Source organism: Ixodes scapularis, unplaced genomic scaffold (assembly GCF_016920785.2).
Source record: "Ixodes scapularis isolate PalLabHiFi unplaced genomic scaffold, ASM1692078v2 PGA_scaffold2__306_contigs__length_199485367, whole genome shotgun sequence".
Classification (NCBI taxonomy): domain Eukaryota; kingdom Metazoa; phylum Arthropoda; class Arachnida; order Ixodida; family Ixodidae; genus Ixodes; species Ixodes scapularis.
In genome coordinates this window covers 25,390,907-25,411,825 of record NW_024609857.1, presented here as the reverse complement: position 1 = coordinate 25,411,825, position 20,919 = coordinate 25,390,907, and the positions used below count along the sequence as shown (strand labels likewise).

At 42.6% G+C, this 20,919-nt stretch overlaps 1 protein-coding gene across 2 annotated transcripts in view; it reads left to right on the top strand.

Annotated features, from left to right (window-relative positions):
• LOC115325231 (X-linked retinitis pigmentosa GTPase regulator) overlaps nucleotides 1–20,919 on the top strand; it is a 52,456-nt gene that overhangs the window by 24,981 nt on the left and 6,556 nt on the right. For both annotated transcript variants that reach the window (XM_029985914.3, XM_040209268.3), the window contains exons 9-16: nucleotides 87–214; nucleotides 1,965–2,093; nucleotides 6,336–6,390; nucleotides 8,904–9,055; nucleotides 9,145–9,225; nucleotides 10,797–10,877; nucleotides 11,924–12,116; nucleotides 16,389–16,454. In XM_029985914.3, the coding sequence (XP_029841774.2) occupies nucleotides 87–214; nucleotides 1,965–2,093; nucleotides 6,336–6,390; nucleotides 8,904–9,055; nucleotides 9,145–9,225; nucleotides 10,797–10,877; nucleotides 11,924–12,116; nucleotides 16,389–16,454 (885 nt within the window). The remainder of the gene's footprint in view (nucleotides 1–86; nucleotides 215–1,964; nucleotides 2,094–6,335; nucleotides 6,391–8,903; nucleotides 9,056–9,144; nucleotides 9,226–10,796; nucleotides 10,878–11,923; nucleotides 12,117–16,388; nucleotides 16,455–20,919) is intronic.

The window sequence follows — 20,919 nt, the reverse complement described above, 5'->3', positions numbered from 1 at the left end:
GAAGCGGAGTCGTGATAGCGTTCTGCAGATGGGAAAGGTACTGACCCCAAACGACCTCTGAGATTAATCTTATACCTTTCCCGTAGAGAAGAGGCAGCTCCTGACTTGCGGCGATTCCCGCCACGGCAAATTGGCCCATCCCACGGAGGACTCCCCTACGAACAAGTTCAAGCCCACCTTGGTTGAGGACCTCCTCCCTTACCAAGTCCAGCAGGTACCATAAAAAACTCTGCTTTGTGGTTTCCCTGAAGTTGCCATCTTTCCATGTAAATGTTGTTAGAATACATCTACAAAGTATTGTGTCACAACATTTCTGTGTCCCGTTGTTGATTTTTGGTACTGCCAGAAGAATGGACAAGCAAACTGAGGTAATGCAGGATGTTCAGATAATAAGTTTCGAGCTTGTACTAGTTAGATAATGCATCTTGGAAACAAAAAAAAAGTAGTGCATAACTGGGTAAAATAAAGATCCTGAGTTTTTTTTTTATTAGATAAATTTGACTTATTTTATTTAAATCGGGTTAATTTGATCTAAATTGCTGTCGCTAAGAAATGATTATTTATAACTAGATGTATGTTTAAGCATATCAGATCGATTGACCAATCTATCAGATTACTAAAAACAATGGTGATGAAAGAAAGAAAGTACATGTAGACTACACTTTAATTCATATTTTTTACTGAAAATCCAGCCATACCAGAACAAAGGCAGCTCGATTTATTTTAGGTAGTAAAAAAAGCTTTAATAGCATTCTTTGTGTTTTCATTTGCTTGCATCATGGAATTACTCATTTATGTTCCTTTCTTTTGCATTATAATTTGCTCGTAATAAAATTCCACGCAACTGACGAACATAGTGGAAGGTACAGAGAAAGCTCAACATTCTGTTTTGGTCAGAAGAGCATTGCTTCTGTGCTCATGTTGAGCCTGCTGCAGTTTTTGTGGCTTCGTAATTATTTGATTGATACAAACCAAATGCACATAGAGAGCACGAAATGTGAGACAAACTGTAAGTAGAAAAATGTTTTAGAAGATATTTTTGAGGAAAGGTTTGTTTAAATCATTGCTGGTGTAATTTAAATCACTAATTAAGTCATAGTTTAAATCACGATTTAAATCTTTCTTATTTTTATTCTCCACCCTGGTGCATAGCGCAAGGAATTGAAACGCAGGAAAAGAATCTTTTGGATCAATTTCTTCATTATTTTCCACTCTGTTTCTTCCCATTTTGAAGAGAATATGGTCAAATATGTTTTTGGGGTTTTTTTTTTTTTTTCTTCATTTGCCGTTTCACACTCGCTTCACGCAACTTTTTTACATATGTTTTCGAAGTTATGTAGACCGGTATTCATGATAAATGGGATATTAAAGTCCCAAGCGTTTTAGGGGCGAAGCTCCTTAGGGGCTAGCCATGTCCGTATGTCCGTCCGATGTCCAGCGTCGGGTGCTCGTGCTCACGAGCACGTGCTCCCGTGCTCATGTAGGGAAAAAAAAACAACCGCATCTCCACGTGGTGAAGGATGTTGATTGGTTCGAAGCTCTGGTGGTGCTTGTCTGCGTAGACGCTGAGCCGCAGCATGCCGAGCCTTTCGTTTGTTTTCATCCATGTCAGAAAGAGAATGTGTGGTATGGAACGTGGTTATATACGTATTTGAGCATTTGACCGCAGCATGACATGGATGGAAACGAACGAAAGGCTCGGCATGCTGCGGCTCAGCGTCTACGCAGACAAGCACCGCCAGAGCTTTGCCCCAATCAACATCATTCACCACGTGGAGATGTTTCTTTTTTTTTTTATGGTGCTTACGGTAATGGACCGTCACTGCTTCTTTCTAATTATCATCCTCTCTTTCATTGTTCCTCGTTTTCATGAGGGGGATATGGAGCATTGTCATGGGATTCTGAATGCACGAGTCTGGATTCTGACGGTTTTTGCCCCGGATTCGTCCCATGCTTCTCTCTAGGTTGCGTGTGGAGGCTGCCACACACTGGTGCTGGTCGTCCCGGGCGCTGGTCACGATGCTGGCGTGCCACACGGCACGGGTGCAGCTGGCGACGGAGCACCCGCCCGTCTCAAGCCTCGTCAACGAAAGGTGCACTATTTTCTTCTCTTCTTTATTTTACAAATAACTAAGTAGTTTCAAATAATACGCTATTCAATATTCGCTTTGAGACGAATTGCAATATTCATGGCTTTTCGCAGTGTCGATCACGGCAGGTCAGCCCCGTCGAGCGTGCTTCTTGCCGAGCACCCGTGCACTGCTAAGAAGCGACAACCGCGGAGCTCACTTCGCAGGTGTTGCTTGTCCGTAGTGTATTGGTGCTCGGTGAGAAGCACACCAAACGAAGCTAACTAGCCACAATTAACGCTTCGAAAAGTACAAATGTCGCAGAAGAGCATGCTTGCAAAGTCAGATGGTTATTATGTATGAGTATATTTTAGGCAGGGGTGCCCCGACAACCGGCATTAATCATTCGTGACCGAAGAAGCGATGTTTGCTTATATAGCGAGAGTAGTTACATATCTCCTCGACTAGGTAAAGCCGGACATCTTTCGAGGCTTTAATATTATGTCAAATACGTTGTTTACTTGCTATGTTAATGTAGACATTAGAATTTATAAGGCCACAGTCAATAAATATATTGGAATAGCTTAGCTTAGAGATGGACGAGCGTAAGCTTGGGAACGACCTTCACGAGTTCAGCTGGGTTTTCGTGTAAGCACAGTGCAGTAGTGAATGGCTTAGACAATATATATTTAATTTAAAAATATTCGACCAAAACCACTATTCGCTTTGAACTCGAAATCCACTATTTGCACATGCATACGAAGCACCAAATGTGGCACGATAGGAATGGAAGTGCTGCACCACTTGCGCCCAAGCGCCATTCTTGCCAAGAATTGTGCCATACCTGCGTCAAGGTGGGCCTAAAAAAAGCATAAACAATATTTTATTATTGGTCAGTCCTAATGTGCACAGAAATAGGAGGAAACGAAAATGGTACAAATGTGTATTTGACAGCATTTCTACCTACCACATAGTTTGTTTCATCTTAGGTCGGAGCACTGAAAAAGGCTCAAACACCTACTATACCACAAACGCACATACTGAAAGCACAAGTCTAGGTGTATACGCTGCTGTTTGTTCGTTTAACCGATGAAAGAGCACGTACAGATACCTAGATAACAGATGCCATAATGTCACGCTTTGACTCGGTTTGATTGGTTGTCCAAATTTTCAGACGATGTTGGTGGTGCCAGGAGCTAAGAATCTCGAGGAAACTGTGCAAAATTAGTGGAATGACGGCTACTGTGATAAGACAGGACCATAGTCTTTTACTCCTGATAATATCACTTCATTATAATGTCTGCCACATGACTCCATGCTGTGGTTACAGTGTACCGTGGTACTTGCGCCGCTCACATCAACCTTCACGGCATCACACCAGCGCTTGTATGTCAAGCTTCACCGCTTTGCACCGGAGTGCTAGGAGCAGCGGCTGACATGAGAGGACGCATGGGTTAGCGTGATTGGCTCAGATTGTGCTCAGTATTAATGCATGTCGACCTTCTGCGGTCTTGACTGTAGATTGACCACTAATCCTTAAAAACTGTGCCATAAAAAGAAAAAAAGAGGCCGCATCTCTACGTGGTGAATGATGTTGATTGGGGCGAAGCTCTGGTGTTGCTGATGATACTGATTTTATTGTTCATAGTGCTGATGGTGCTGATTTTTTTTTTATTGCTCATAGGCAGTGCTGAGTTCCAGGTTGCGTTTCGACCACATTACTACTGCTTTATGGTCGGTGAAATGCAGAGCCAGTGGTTCTTCTAGCGCATCAGCTTGGATCCATTAGAAGCCGTGGGAATGCATCTCCACCGCTTTAGTCAACGATCCATGTCAGAACGAGAATGTGTGGTATGGATCGTGGTCATATATGCAGTTGAGCATTTGACCGCTGCACCCTCTCATCTATAAACGTTGAGCCAATGCATGCAAAGTTTCACACGATTATATACGCATTTGACCGCAGCGCCCTCTCCTGTATAAACGTTGAGCGGCTACATGCAACATTGGAGTGTAGCGTAGTGGTTAAGACGTCTACCTCGTAAGCAAGCAGTCCTGAGTTCGAACCCCCGTGCGGGCATACATTCTTGTTTTTTTTTTTAAATGGGCCGATCCAGGAGGCCGTGCAATCGATGTGAGCACGGACGCCGGACAGATGGACAAGGCTAGACCCTCAGGAGCTTCGCCCCTAAAAAACAAAAAGACTTTTAGCTTTTTTTATTGTGGTGAAGAAGGAAGACCAGGTACTATGGTGGGAATGAAGTAATGGCCGGTTGCTGAGTTGAAAGGCTGGAAAAAGTGCCGCCACCTATGAGCAACAGCGGCAAACAGACAACCGGCATGCCGGTTGTCTGGTTGCCGCCATCGCTTATAGATGGCGGTAGCTGTCCAGAGTGTTTTGTCTACATTTATTTGCTGGTGGACACGATCCTGGGGAAACTAGCCCTTAAGGGGGGACACTACCTGGGAACATCAGCTTTTGAATTGCTCACTCAATCGGTCTGGTATTTTCAGGTGGTGTTTGTAGCCATATAGAAGAAGGGCATGTAAAGCTTCAGCACTGTGAACCAATTTCATACCTTCAGAACGAAGTAAAGCATAGCTTTGAATGGAAGCTGCTCAATAAATCTGGTGTTAAGAAATGGTGTTGATAACCATATATATTTCTGGTGGAATGCATACTGGAATGCCTGTTGCTGGTTACTATGACAAGAAATTTCAGGAAATATGCAGTGTCAGGTTAAAAAAGCATGAAAAAAAATTTTTTTTTAAACATTTACCGAGTATTGCAAATTACAATTTTTCATAAAGGAACATGAAAATGCAAAATATAAGTTCATAGTAACCGGTTCCATGAAATTTCAGTATATAAACCGCAAATATTAAGTCTCGATAGTTTCATACTGAAACAATAATTTTATTAAGCTGGGATTTATGCCAAAAAGTGTATTGGAGAAAAACTCATTAAAAGTGCTCAAACCTTTACTTTTTCTGTAACATTGGTGAACTGAAAGTAGTTTATAAAAAAAAAATAACTATGCACTGTATCCAAATAAAACTTTCTGGGAATACTCTCTAGATGTTGGTGGATGTAAATAGGGCATTTTTCAAAACCAACTTTTTTGCAGAATTGTTTTTTTTTCTTTTCTGGGTAGTGTCCCCCCTTAGCAACTCCACTGTAAAGAAATCCAGGTTTATATTTGAATAAGTATGTTAGTCAAAATAGTTCCCATGCAGCAGTCAATCGGAAAGACCATGAACTTTGACTCAACTCTGGTTCGAACGCCGCTAAAGCGCAGTTCACTTTTAAAGCACAAATGTAGGTGTTCATATTACTTGGGGGTGGTTGGTTTTGCAGTTTATAAAATTAGAATCTTGGGCTAGGTGTTTATAAACCTTGAGCGATGTATGTTTAATGATACAGGTTTAAGCAGATATGTTTATTTTCGCTGGCTTCTTACAGAAATTATATTTACAAGCTAAATTAACTATTGAGTGTAAAAGAGGGTGGGGGAGGGAGGCTTTATTTCAACTGAAGTGTTGTGCTATGGTTCCTCTTTCGACCTTTCTTTATTTTAAACCACTGTAAATGGAACTTACTTTGACCTGAGCCTTATTTCTATAAAGATGGTTCTGTGTTATTTTTTCTGTCGAATCTAATCTTACTACAAAAGATAATAAATCATATGCTTCAGTATCAAAGGGGAACCCTCGATCATTGTCAGATATGAACTCATTTAGAGATGCAATCACATTTTCATTTTCAAGTAATTTGATAAGATGTTGGTGTCTGCTTCAAAAACATCAATGGCTGCTCCAAACCAATCATTTGCCTGCTACAACACTTGCCACAAAAGGTTCAATGCTGCTTCTATCACTGCATTCAGTTTGACCAAGCCAAACAAAATGTTTATGCCCCGGATACTTTGGGCAGAAGGAGAGCTTGTTTGGGTAAACGGTACATGACAATGATACCAGAATGTTGTATGCATATTTCTTTTGTCTTTGCTTGGAGAGATAAAATGTTGTCAATGTGATATTGGTCTCTCAATTGATGGCTGCGAGAACGTTTATAGCTGAAATCTGCGTGTAGTCCGAGCTTTGTGTTTTTGGGAGTCTGCTAATGCAACCAGAGGGCTGGCTCCATGTGCGTGTCTATTCCCACTGTGGCACTCAACCTGAAGCAGTTATTTTTTTGCTCTGCCTCGCTTATTTGTGACTTCTGTCGCGTGTGATAGTAACCTCTGTCTCTCTTCTTGCTTCCAGCAAACCACGATGATAGAAAACGATGACCACGACGACGTCGATGGCTGTGAAGAAGGTAACGTCAATACACAACTGTCCCTTAAATTAATTTGGGAGAATGTATTTCGCAGCTTTTCGATGTCAAGTCTTAAAAAGAAATGCAGTTTGGTCGTACCAACAGACTTCCATAGTACATAAAATCTGTTTTGTTCTGCTCCTGCCATGTGGACACGGATCATAGTTTCGTTAGGATTTGTCAATTACCTATCTTAGGGTCAAAGGTCACGGTTAGTACTTGGGGTCAAAGGGTGAATGTGCGTTGTGTAGTTCTCCTTTCATGTGTCACTGGAAATGCAAGACATGAGCCCAAGAAGATATTTTACATTGAAAGACAAAAATGTTTAAATACACGACATGCAGGATTTTCTTTGAATACACAGTAGTCCCTCATTATAACGAAATTGCTTTTTTCGAATTATCCCTTTTATCAAACTTCAACATGGTCCCGACCAAAATGCCTGCATTTTGAACTGGATTATTCCGAGTGCATCGGCGGCCGACCACGCTTATTACGAAGGTCGATGTGACAAAAGCGTGCAAGCCTGCATGGAGGTGCACAGAGACCCTTGAGTTCCCTCCGCCTCCTCCACCTAGGCAAACTGGGAAAATGGCAAATGGATGATAGAGGCGAGAGTGCTCAGAGCCTTAAAGTATTAAGGTGGGCTAGTTGGTTCAACACACTGAAGTTATAAAGCGCAAGGGACAGACACGGACATGAAGTAAACAGGGCAGTGTTATACCCACAACTGGTGTTGTTTTTTTATAGAAAACTAAGGAAGAGAAGAAAGAAGTAATTGAGGTTATATGGAAAACAAAAAGGGACGAAAATAAAAGAAATTAAACAGAAAAATCCTAAAAATGATAACAGGTTTTTTTTTTAATCGATCTCTACATTTGTATTTATCTCTACATTTGATATGATTCTCCTGTTTTTTGAATTTCTTTCTTTTATTTTCGTCCTTTTTGTCTTCCGTATAACCTCTATTACTTCTTCTCTTCCTTAGTTTTCTATTGAAATGCCAGTTGTGAGTATAGCGCTGTCCTGTCTAGTTCATGTCCCTGTCTGTCCCTTGCACTTTATAATTTCAGTGCACAGAACACCGCTTCCAATGCTGATCTACTGACAGGTCTTGGCACTGACGCGACCAGGGAGCAGTATCCATGTTCCGACACTACTTGGAGTGCTTGCTGCCGACGCGGCTTGACTTTCAACGCGGCCCGACTCGTGTCGGTATCAGGTCAAGGAAGCGAAGGAGCCCAGAAGAAATCGTTCGTTCAAAAGCCCCTCATGCGCACACCCACGTGGGCACGCGGGCATGCCTGCGGCACACATTTGTGTCGTATGGGAGCGTTTACCGAAAATCGCTTAGATCTAGGAGGTTGAGAAAAGTGGCCGGCTCGACACTGTCCGCCATTTTCAAGAACACGCAAGACATACTGGACGGGTCCATGAAGAGTTTCTCGTGCATATGAAAGCATTCCCTTGATCCGAAGACAAAAGATTGCCGACCGCTTTGCGCACATCGAACTTTCTCGCGCGCACGCGCATGCTTGCCGAGTTAGCACACGATTTTAGGAGACTACAATCTCTATGGGAGCGTGTGCAAACACTTTGGCAAAGCAACTGAGGACAACTTCGATTCGTTCGTGCTTGTCAACGCGGGCATTCCCATTGTTGGTCCTGCCATGGATACCACAATCGTAGACCTTGTGTGGAGCCAAGGTAAACACGAAGCGACGTCGAGGAGGCACCTCGGGAAACACCGACAAATGCAGAGGCGTGAAACATCCTTCGCCTGCTTCGAAACAAAGTGGGGTGCAGCAACGTTGACAGTGCTCTCGCAATGCCTAAATCAGCTCAAAAAGAATTGACACCTGGATAATTATTGGCAAACTCTCCTTATTTATTTTTTTACCCCTGAGTAAAGCTGCCGAGAGTTGTTTGTAACCAAAGTTCATTTGATTAAATATACGATTAAAGTGTTCTGCAGTGTTCCCGTCCAGCTTCAAGACTGCCGTCGTTGTTTTTCTTGGCTCTCTTGCTTTTATCGAATTACCGATTCTATCAAATTTTTTTGCCATCCCGTTGGCTCCGTTATGACGAGGGAGTACTGTATGAGTGACATTTTGCCATCATACATTTGTTTTTGCTGGGAAGACCGAAAGCAATGAGTTCTTGAAGGATCCGACCAAACTACGAGGTCGACACCCACGTCTCATACTCCATCCCCTTGTGGCACAAAGTGTGAAAAACCTCACTCCCCATAATTTTAAGAGAATTCTTTACTCCAATTATCAAAACGTTTTTTTTTGCAAGGATTGAAAAAGCCGCCATAGTTTTCCCAGTGCTGAAAAAAGAAGAGCAGAACTGGAATAGAGAAAGCAAAGGAACTCTGAAGATTAGTGGATTTAGTTAAAGCCTCCTCACCCTTTCCTGGCAGCGAAGCGTGATAACGCCGAGGAAGCGCATGAAGTTGGGTATTGAGATGTTAACCGCACACGCCGTCTGATCCCCCACAACATTTTCAGACGCACGAGTGACTGCGAGGGTGCTCGGAGAAACCGGCAGGCAGCCTAAGAGAAGGCCTCTGCTCCTGGAGGTCGAGGCCGACACCACCATCCGCCACGTCGACAGCGACGTCAGCGACGACGACACTTCCGAGATGTCTGTGCTGAACAAGGTTTGCGGTGGCTTCACTTTACGACCGTGATTTTGCTCAAGATTTCTGGCGGTTTACGTGCAGCGTGTGCCTTGGATTCGTGTTTGCAGACCCAGATCATAAACCACATTGGATCGAAGGAAATACTGTCGGCGTTGGAACACGAAGAGAGGCCCCTGGCTTTAAAAGGGGTAAGTTGGTCGTAAGGTAGCTGTTCCCGCAAGTGGTAGCGCGTGTTGAAGCTTTTAACATTTTGTGGTGCCTCTTTAATACTTCTGAAATGAGGAAGAGTAAATACCTGAGAAAAACAGTAGAACCTCGGTAATTCGAAGTCGGTCGGACTGCGTAAAATTTGCCAATTAAGCGGATTTGCGAATTATCCAAAAATGAAAAAAAAAAGACTAAAAATTGTGTGCGAACCCTTGAATCTTGAAGGAAACATGTTATTCAGAACGAGTAATCGAAATGAGAGAACATCCCCTGAAGTAGTCGGCGATATGGGACTGCCGCATTCTGTAATAAGCGGCACCGCCCGTCGCATTTTCAAGAAGGCTAACTAGGCGCGACATCTCAGAATCACCGGCGTTACATTCCACAAAACTGCGGACGACATTGAGCGACTGTATAACTTCACCTAGAGCGGGGGCCCGAGGCGACTCATCATTGTCATCAATCTCTGCCATCACACTCAGTGATTTCGCTCTCAAGGTCTGCGTAGCAGGTTTACTCATTCTCTTTCCTGTTTAAGTAGTCGGTGAAACTTACGCCAACCGACTCACCGTCACTGCCCTTAATGCGGGAGCAAAGCTCCTCTCACTCATCGTCAATCTCGGGGAAAATACCGGCACTAGCATTGGCGGTATCCTCCTACTCCACGGCCGGTCGCATGTAAGCGATTTCACGAGCAACGAGACAAATGACGACGACTCGCTTCGCTGTTGCTCGGTCAATCGCGCTACGAGGCAAACTGCATGAAAGCGACGGGAGCAAGCGACCAAGGCGACGAGCAACGCGACGGGCGACAGTGAGAAATCTCCGTCGCTTGTCGCTGACTCTCGCCGATGTCGCCATTGCTCGTCTCGTCGCTCGCAAAATCGCTTACACGCTGTTTAGTAACCACAGCTCCACAGCGGCGCAGCGCCAAGAATACCGATCACTGACACCATAGCTGGCGAAAAGCTCAAGAAAACAAAGGGACTACTACTAAGTGCATGGATCAGGAAACGGATCAGCGAGGACGCGCACCGCCTTTGTTTTTGCTGCCGAATCTGGATGCCAACTGGCGCCACCTAGCAACTAAAAATGGAACTTGGAAGACCAAATTGGCGAATTAACCGGGGAGGCACACTCGGAGCACTCAGATTATCCGGTCATATTTTTATGAGAAGCCACGGGACCGTGGAAATTCTGCGAATTATCCGAGGTTCCGAATAAACCAAGATTGAATTATCGAGGTTCTACTCTAATGCAAAAATGTGATGTTCTGGGTGACATTTTAAGAAGACAAATGTTATAACAAAAGTTTATTCTTAAAAACCTTTTTTATTTTTATTTTTTGTGTGTGGAGGCGAATTGAGGTACAGGGAGCTGTTCACAGGAATATGCCAATCGGCATGTGTCGTCCTGTCCCTCCCTGTGTATATCTGCTTTCAAATTAGCTATTACCAACATGCTTTTTCTAAAATGTGCTTTTTTTTTTTCAATTCTGTGAACAAGTACATTTCAATTTTTTTTTTTTTCCAAATAATTTGTCACATTTTAGGAGGCCCCCAAGCCGGCTCATAAGGCGCTTCAAAATGGCGACAAGGGAAAGCTCAATGGACCTAAAGAAGAGCCTGCTGTAGTAAGAATATTTTTAAATGTATTGTCAAATCAATTATGTAGCCACCTGTGACTGTAATGACATGCAGAAATCAGTAGCTGTATGGAAATTTAAAATTTGCTTCGCAGCTGTTATGTGCCTTTTTAGAATACAAGAATTTTCTGACCCGATGCAGAATCTAAACATGGTTAGCATGCCCTGTTTATGCGTCACTCAGTCAAGGCAAGGTATGTGTAAATACCAACCTGCAATGCTCTTCAGTGTTGCTGAAAATCCTTCACCTTCTGTCTTTGTGTTAAATGGGGGGTGGACAAAGCCTTTATATGAATGTTGGGGGACAAGATGATTTGCAATGAGCTTGATATAGAAATTGAACATTCACTCCATGAATGTTCAAAGCGGCACTCGCATTCTTGTAGTCCATCATTTCTTAATAAGCAACCTTTGCATCGCCATGCACAATTTACGATAAGATATTTATGATAAGATTTATGACAATTTATAATAATGAAAGGATGCCTGCAAATGAGTTATAAATTTATCGAGCTAATTTCAGTATGGTACCTTGTTTCGGACTATTGTACTGAGGAATGTGTGCAGAAAGCATCCCTCGCTGAGTACCATCAAAGGTAGTTTTCTCAGAATACAGCGTTATCCGACCGTCCACTTCTACAACGCATTCACGTCGAAGTTTTCATATCTTTACGAGGCTTACTGTTTTAAAATATAGATCCATTCGCTACAAATTACGACCGACGTAACAAGTGTCACTACATCAGAGCCGACCTTGCATTGTTTCCTGCCGTCTTTTGTTTATCTCTGTCGAGCTAATGTCTTAAGTTGTCAACTCTCTGGCTCTGTAAGTGGACGTTGCCTCAGTAGAGTGGAAGCTGTATAGCAAAGACAGATACATTACAGATATGGATATAATAATGAAGCGAAGTTGAAGTACACTGGCATTTTAGGTACTGTATATTACTAATGACGTTGCATACTGATGTAGTGAAAATGTTTTCCTGAGTTTGGCAGAAGTAATGCAGGCTTTCGGGGGTTCTCCCTTTCCTTAGCTGAAGGCCTCCGTTTCGGAGACACCGAAGAAAATAGTAACCGCCGCCGTGGCCACCGTCACGACGTCCGACCACAAGACAGACAGCGAGGCGGACGAGAGGCACGAAAAGGTCAGGTGGCTGCCGGCATACAAGGACTCGCCCAAGCACCGCAAGGAGCTCGAGAAGGCCGCCAAGAAGGAAAAGGAGAAAGGTGGGACCTCTCTGCCGCAAGTCAGCAATGACTTAGAGGATGTTGCATCCTAATTGCACATTGTTTATTTGATTGACGCATTTATTTTTTATTTCTTTCTTATTTGTTTATGAAATCTCGCATTGTTGATTTTTTTTCGTCAAGCTGTTAAAAGGCTGCTTAATTTAAAGGAGCGATGCAACAATATTTGTACCTTGCGCAAATACCGCTTAAAACGGATCCCTAACGTTAATGACCTATGAAACACGCGTTCGTTTTTCACCCCATGCAATAGAAGTCCCAGAAAAAAATCAAAGAAAAACGAGCAGCGTTTACCCCCTCAACTAGCAGCCAGAACAAGCGGCCACGTGATCTGGAGCCGATTATATGCCACCAGTGTTGATCATAGCCATGCGCTGGGGTGGGCAAAGCGCAGGACACACGCTGAGTTCCAGACATTGTTATGGCTCGGCTGTTGTCGTCATTGCAGCGATTGGACACGGGTCACTACCCGAATGCTTCTCGAGCTAGCAATTATCACGAGCCCAAGTCGAGATATCGAGGTTCATCCACGCTGTCCGCAAAGCCTAACAGTTCAGGAGGCTGACAGAACCATGAACAGACTGAGCTCTAAGAACGGATTTGAGGTCATGAATGTGAACAGGGAGGTATACTACCACAAGTGTCCGATCTCCCCGTTCAACTGAGATGGCATCCGCTATGGGGAAGTGACAGGAATGCGGGTGGGGCATACAATGGCTTTTTTTAGGAGCCGGCAGAGCCTGCCAGTAGCTGAGGTTTCAAATGCAAATATTGAGGAACCACCCTACTTGGCAGGTTATTTTTGGGTGGGATGCAATCGATGTGAAGGGAAATGGAAAGGAGGCGGATTGGGGGTGTAGTGAAAGGGCAGGGCTGGAAAAGGGTGAGGGAAGGCTGCAAAGCACAGATGGGGTTAAAAGGTAATGTCGGAGGTTTAGACACGCTCATAGGATTTGTATATCTGAAAACAGGAACTGATTCAAGAAAGGAAAATGCACAGCACTTGACGTGCATTTCAAAAGATATTGGGGAAATTGACCCTCATCGGGAAATAATTATCTTGGGAGGCATGAATGCACACTCAGTAGACTTCGATGGATATTCAGATTTTACAGGGAGGATGCTACAAGAATTCTGCAATCTTGATGAAGTGCTTATTTCTCAATGTAGCGAAGTACTTTTATGCCGCAGTTTAGATTTAACGAAGTCTTTGAAAATCGCACATACACATCAACGGCCTACGCGAAAAATAAAGAAAAAAAATTTAACAGAAACAAATTTTATTGTCGAAAACTAAGCATAAAAATGAGCACTCATTATGTTTTTCACAAAATAAAAGTACAGACCAATGGTGGTGGTGTTGATGATGAGTAGCCTCGTAGCCTCTGCCTCTCATGGAAAAAAGAAGTCCGCCATTACATGCACCTACGCGGAATGAACTAGAGCTCTTGCACATCTGCAACAAAAATTGTTTTGTGCCTCGAGTGTTGTGCTGGAAGTAGTTGTGTTCTTCTTGGAACAGTGAGTGGTACGCCCCGGAAAAGGAAAGTTCTGTCGCGGCGAAAAGAAAGACTATTACCGAGAAGTATGAAATTTTGCAGAATTTGCTTTTGACGATTATGAAGTTGAAAGACAGCATTATGGCCACCATAAGTGCTAGTGGTTGCTTTCCCGACTGCACGATCTCCTGCGGTGCTAGTCACTGCTCCCATAACCGTGCAAAATGAGGTTCGATGAACAGAATTCTTCTATTACCGCCACATTTTGTAATGGAATCTGATTTGTAGATGCAAGATGTGAGGCAATTGGAGGGTTTTGGGAGGAGCCTGGAAGGCCAATTGCAATGCTAAAAAACAAAAACCTCGGGCCAACGAAATTTGCGATTTAACAAAATTTTTTGCTCAAAAAACAGTTCCATTATATCAAGGTACAACTGTAACAGAGTAGGACGCATGGGAATAGATGAGGAAGGCACGAAGAGCTTAGGAAGGGATCATAAGCGACTTAAAATAAAGTTTGGTACAGCAGAACCAGACACACAAATTCTTAACCGAGTAAGTATATTGACCCTACATGAGGCCCAACTACAGGAAGTATCAGAATGAATTGAGACTATAGCATCCAGACAACTGGAGAGAGAATGGACATATGACGATTTAGAAAACACTTTTAAAACAAAGTTAGAGAAGTTCAAACTCAAAGAGGAAGAAGAAGAAAACACACACCATAAAGCTGGTCAGACAGTGAAGTTATGGTGGCCATAGCAAGGCAACAAAGAGGCCTCAAGGGAACACCGTTGAGGTGGCATCGAAATGGAATACAGTAGGCTCGCGATAATTCAAACTCGGATATTTCGTACTTCCAGTTAATTCAGACAGATCTGAAAATTTTGGTTGTCCCGCTATGTTTTTAATGTATTTATTTATAAGCCGCTTAATTCGAACGGCGTTTTCGCTTAATTCATACTTTTTTGTTCTCGCGGCCCCGTTGAGTGCGCTTCTTTCCGAGCACCGGTGCACCGCAGAGAAGCAATACCCGCGGAGCTTGTTTTCGCGAGTGTTGCTTCTCCGCAGTGCACCGGTGCTCGGAAAGAAGCGCACTCAACGGGGCTCAAGCAGGCACACATTAGCGGAAAACGGCATTAACATTATGTGCTTCAAGACTAGCAATGATGACCAAGACGACATCGAGGATGAGGAACAGCTCACTGGCATCATGCTTTCTGGCCTTGAAACACATAATGTGAACACCGAGCTGGCGGAATATGCTAGTCTTGACGACGATGTGTGTGTTTGTCGTGATGACTCATTAGTGGGCATAAGGAAGTAATGCCAGCACAGTGCAGCAGTAAGAGTGAAGATGATGATGAAGAAAGGGATGACCCACTACCAACTGTCACAGCCGCAAAGGTCTTTGAGCACATCGCTCAGCTCCGGAAGTTTCTGTCTGCAAAGGAAGAGTCCCGTAAAGAGCTACTTGCGTTGGCTGGTATTGAAAATTTGTTTTGAGATCTCGTGTACTGACTAAACAGTCCGCAATCGACAACTTTTTTGTTGGATGAATAAACTTAACATCACAGTTCTTTCACCAATGTGTTATGCCTGTTCTTGCTTATAATTAGGCCTATGTAGAGGAAACTGGCAAAAATCTGCTTTGTATGCATAGCTATCCATGTAACAAATCATAATGTTGTCTAGTATCATATTTATATGAATTTCTGATAATTCAAACTTCTGGTAATTCAAACTAAAATCTGTGACTTCCTGGAGTTTGAATTAATGAGAGTCTACTGTACATTCTAGGAAAGAAAAAGAGGCATTTGCTCTACTCTAGGCCAAGATTGGTAGAGATGGAGTGCAGTGGATGATGAAGGTAAATCAAAAAGGAATGCAGTAAAAAGGTTCTGGGAGCACATCAGTTTACAAGGGAGAAAAACAGAAGGGTTCCATCAATCATTGACCACATAGAGAGAAGCGTAGAGGGTGAGGAGGCAAGGGAATTTAGGAGACGCACAATTGAGGCAACATTTGCAGAACTTGAACCAAACGAGATTGGGCAGAACACAAACAGCAACACGGCACAAGACGTGAACGCTAACGAGACAACTCTGTCTCCCTCTCTCTCTTTCTCCCTCTCTCTCTGGCATGCACTTTGTTTTCGTTGTCGTCGTGGCTGTTGGTGTCTACAAGCCAAACATTTCCTAGTACGAGTATCAGTGTTGTTTACAAGCTGTGTAGACTTCTGCACTGCTTTGTTGCATCTATGCCAAGCCTGAAAAGGGTCCCCCATTGTGAATAAGAAGCTCCTCCAGATCGAAACATTTGAGTATTCTTGTCCTAAGAGATTCTACTGCAAGATAATATCTTTCTTTCTAGAATTATACAACAACAGTTATCAAGGAACCAACATGTTCCACTCAGTTTACCAAATGCCAGCATTAACTGCTCGGCTCCTCCAGTCTGAGCATGTTCCAAACTTTTGGTGGACAAAGTTTTGAAATAATCTATTCTTGTGGAAATTCCCCAAATTTTGCTTTCTTTCTGTCGCTGGCAATGTCTAATCTTACAGTCAGTGACAGGCGAAGAACGAAGTGAAAGCTCTTCCCTTCCTCTTTCCACTTTAGCAGAATGAACGTGTTCACTCTGCTGAAGTGGTAAGAGATGGAAGGAGCTTCCACTTCGTTCTTGACCTGTCACCAGCTATAGGTTCATTTTGTGGCTTGTCATTCACTTTACTTTGTTCCTTCCCTAGGCACCCCCACCAAGCGATTTGGAAAGAAGAAAAAAGATGGTGAACAAGAGAAAGACGGTGCAAAAGGTAAGCCTTCAACCAGTACCAAGCTGTAAAATTATTTTTAGCATTAAAACCTTTTGCCTATCCTTTTCCCCACTCTGGCCGAGGGGCAAGAAAATGTGTGTCTGCTGCAAGATCTTTGGGGGGGTTGGCAAGGCAATCAAGTGAGACTTGGAGAGTCGTGAAACAGAAAACTTCACTCAAAAGCAGAAGTGTCGGCCCATGACATACCAAATAAGCTTGTTTTGAAGTTATTTTTCGTTAAAAGCATGGTTTTGATATATTTGTTTGACTTGCTCTGAATAGCACAGTGATGTCTCATTAGTATGGACATATGCGTTCTCCAAAAACATTGTCCATTATGCGAGTTGTCCAGGATAATGAGGCAAAATGAGGCAGTTCATCCCCAAAAAATGTTGACTATATGTTTAGTCATGTGCAAATAGTGGATTTTGAGTTTGAAGCGAATTTAAAGCAAATAGTGGTTTTGGCCGAATATATTCAAATTGAATATTGAATAGTTTCTCCAAGCCTTTCACTGCTGTTGCACCCTCCTTAAACGTAAACCCAGTGAACCTCGTGAAGGCTCCCAATCTTCCACTTGTTCATTTAAAAGCTAATTTTAATCGAACTACCATATTTACTTGCATACTACACACTTTTTTTTTTTTAAATTGACACATCTTTTTGGGGATGCATTCATTATCCAGGGTAAAATTTTGCATTTACACTCTTTATACAAATGTCATATTAGGTGCCAATATGACACGGCAAGTTACTGTGGCACGTCTCCACTGATGGAGGCGCACCCACGGTTGGTCGGGGGCACGCCACAATAACTATACTTTATAAATTGCGAACCTTTTTAGGGAGCTTTTTGCGTGCCCTTTGCCGTAGGAAAAACTCCCTACGAAGCTCACTCAGCACGGAGAGCAACGCGACCATTCTTTGGTCTAACCACTTTCACAATTTCACTGTCGGAAAGCGGACCACAGACGATGGCGTGTTTGTTGCCATGAAAGCATCAGTTAGGCAAAGAATGTCCGGGGCTGAGCAATTCTTCGACCTAAGCTTCGTCAAGTGTGCGCGCCGCTCGGTTTCATGGTTGATCACTTCTGCAACTACAGTAAAACCTTGTTAAAACAAAGTTGAAGGAGCGGTCGTAATTATTTCGTTATAACCATTAGTTTGTTATAGCCAATGTCAATTTCTTCCCACTATTAGCAAGCAAGGGGAATTATGATTACTTTATTATATCCATTAGTTTGTTATATCCCATTTTGTTATAACGAGGTTTTACTGTACGCACTTGCAGCCTATACGAGAGCGGCTTGGCTTGACTTGGCCTGACCGCTTGCCAGCAAAAGAAAATTTGCTTGGTGGGCCTGGTGGCTAGCTAAGTTGGATGCAATTTGAGACTCGCGGAGTCGAAAAATTGAGGTGCATTCATAAGGCGAGGGAAAAAGAAAGGTCTAAATATTGGTACTCGTTGTGGGGGGTGCGTTCATTATGCGAGTAAATACTGTATACTAATGGACTGTGACCTTAGAAAGTGATGCCTTGGCTGATGGCGAGTAAACGACAGATTTGACATAAAATTGATTCTATAGAGATACCCAGGTATACCCAATTTAGTAAATTTGCAAATCTTGCTATGTGCAAACATTCCTTTCATTTCAAAATTGAAAAAAAAAAAAAAAAAATCACAAATGATGAATGCAGATTGTTAGGCATTTCTGCCTAACAAATAACAGCCAGAGTTTAATTCTAAAAATTTTACTGCTATGGGGATATTAATATACAGTTTCTGTTTCTTTTCAAATACACCAGGCGCGCACGTGCACCATCCCGCTTTTAAAGCGTGCTTTTCTCTCAAGCATGCTATAGATTTTTTTGCTAAATTAGCGAGCTCAAGGTGAGTGTGCAAGTGTAGTTACACGCATTGCACGTACTGCCTTCTGCAGCAGTAACTGTTTTAGAGTAAAACTCCGAAACAAACGGCACTTTGCACGCACATTCATCATCTTAATTTGGTTGTTTACTTCACATTATTATACAGATAAGGCGAATGCATGCAGCATGTGTACCATCGTTACCAGCCTTCTTTTTGATGCTTGGGTAATCTAGCAAAAGGGTCTATTGCAGTATTCATAGTTTTCATAGTGTTGATTGCAGGGTCCCCGTTGAGTGGGCTTCATACCGAGCACCAGTGCATTGCGGAGAAGCAACACCTGCAGAGCTTGCTTCTGTGGGTGTTGCTTGTCTGCAGTGCACCGGTGCTCGGTAAGAAGTGCGCTCAATGGGCTAGCCCTCCACAATCAACACTTGGAAAAATATGAATATTTCAGATCTTCTCGAAGCAAATATAGAATAGTGCATTAATCTAAACTACTGTTTGAAATTTTGAATATTTGCACAGCACTAATATGTATAGCAGGGTATCCATGTTAGCAGGGCCCATATCAATGAGACATCACTGTACTGTTTATAGGGTGTATATTAACAAAAAAAGGACAACTGGCCAAATCCTATAAATATAAGGACCATGGGTGATTCCACATCAGCTTGTGCAATGGTGGTCCGGGTCATATTTTTGATATTTTTGTTAAAATTATGTATGAAAGCCATGTTTGTGGGAGGAACATTGAGCCATATATGAACGCCGTAACATTTTTTTTCGCTGAGATATAAAATAGAGAAGCTCGAGGCGTGGAAATTGAGAAGTTTTCACGATGCTACTTTGCACAGTCATCATTTTCTCATCGAAGCTTTCACAGCACCATATTTTTTTTAATACATTTTGCGGAAGATATACAACACATACACAAAAAATTAGAAATATCAATAAAATATTTTTATGCAAACAAAATTATCAAACATGACATAAAAACGCATTCTAGAGACATATTCACAATTTTTTTTTGCAAATAAACCATCTTTCATAATACTTCACAAAACATATCAAAATATGCTTCTTTAAATATTAATTACGAATATATAAATCTTGTTATTAACACAGAAATGCAGCTAATTTCTCAAAATATGGCAAGATTGGGCGTCAGTATCTAAAAAACTCAATCTTTTATTTTTTTTTAAACTCCCCTTGGCACTTTGCAGTGACTTGAACTAACTTGTGATGGCAGAACATTGAGTAACATGTGACCTCCAAACGGAAAAAACTACGACAAACCTTCACTCGGAGCGAGCCAAGACGTCTTCGTCATAGCGGCTTTGCCGCACAGCACCAAAAATTTTGGTCTTGTTGTCGTTGATCATGGCTTTGGTGACGTCCTTTTTGTTGGGGCTTTGAACAGTGCATGCGAGATTGTCGCGTGTGTAGTACTCAAGTGCAACCCTCATGTCTTCGGCATTCGCCTTTTTCTCCCATGTAGGGATCAGGGGTTGCCGATACACCACATTTACGCTTCAGTTTTATTGTTTGGGCAGTCATGAAGGCAGTCCCTTCCGGCACCAGACACAATATTTCTTTCTTCGATATGCTTGGTGGCAGAAGCGTGTACAATCGCTTGCATTCCTAGTGGGAAGTGCATGCCTTCGGCGTTCGTGGAACACGTCAAACCACTCCGTGCAGTGCTCACAACTGTCTTCGCCGGTTTTCATGTCATAAACGCTTGACAGCTTTCTTCTAATCGAAGAACTCACTTGAGCTTGTTTTTTCTTCAAATATGCTTCGCGGCTTTTTTTTTTTTTAATGGTTTTACGTGGTTTCAATGGGGTTACCTGCGGACTAGCAGCACACAAGTCTTGACTCACTTCAGCCAGAATTTCATCAGAGTCCTGGAAAGAAGAGTTTGATGTACTCACGTTGTGAGCAGGAGCAGTCTCATTCTTGACGTATTTCTAGCAATGCTGGCATAAAAGGTCAGGTTCGTTCACTGTTCGTGGAGCCAGTAGCTTTTCCTACCGCACTTTGTTGAGTGCGGTTGGAAAAGCCGGATATATTCATGGCCGATTGCGCAACTGTGAGTTTTAAGCTTATGTATGCATAGTTAGCGAATTTGCATAGTGGGGATGTTTTGTTTTTGTGAATTGTAAGCTATTTAATGGTATTCCAGCTCAAAGTCCCTTTTCGCATCAGTTATACTCACTCACCCCTTTTGAAAAATATATTTTGAAAAATATAAAATACACGCCATAACTAACGCTCGAAATGTTTGGTGCTGTGCGGCAAAGCCGCTATGACGAAGACGTTGGTCCGCTCCGAGTGAAGGTTTGTCGTAGCTTTTCTCGTTCGGAGGCCATATGTTACTCAATGTTTTGCCATCACAAGCTAGTTCAAGTCACAGCAAAGTGCTAAGGGGAGTTTTAAAAAAAATAAAAGATAGAGTTTTTTAAACATTGACGCCCAATCTTGACACATTTGGAAAAATCAGCAGCATTTCCACATTAATAACAAAAAGACAATTAAGGGTGGGCATATGATTTTTATATACCTAGTCGTAAAGAATATTTAAGGATACACATTTTT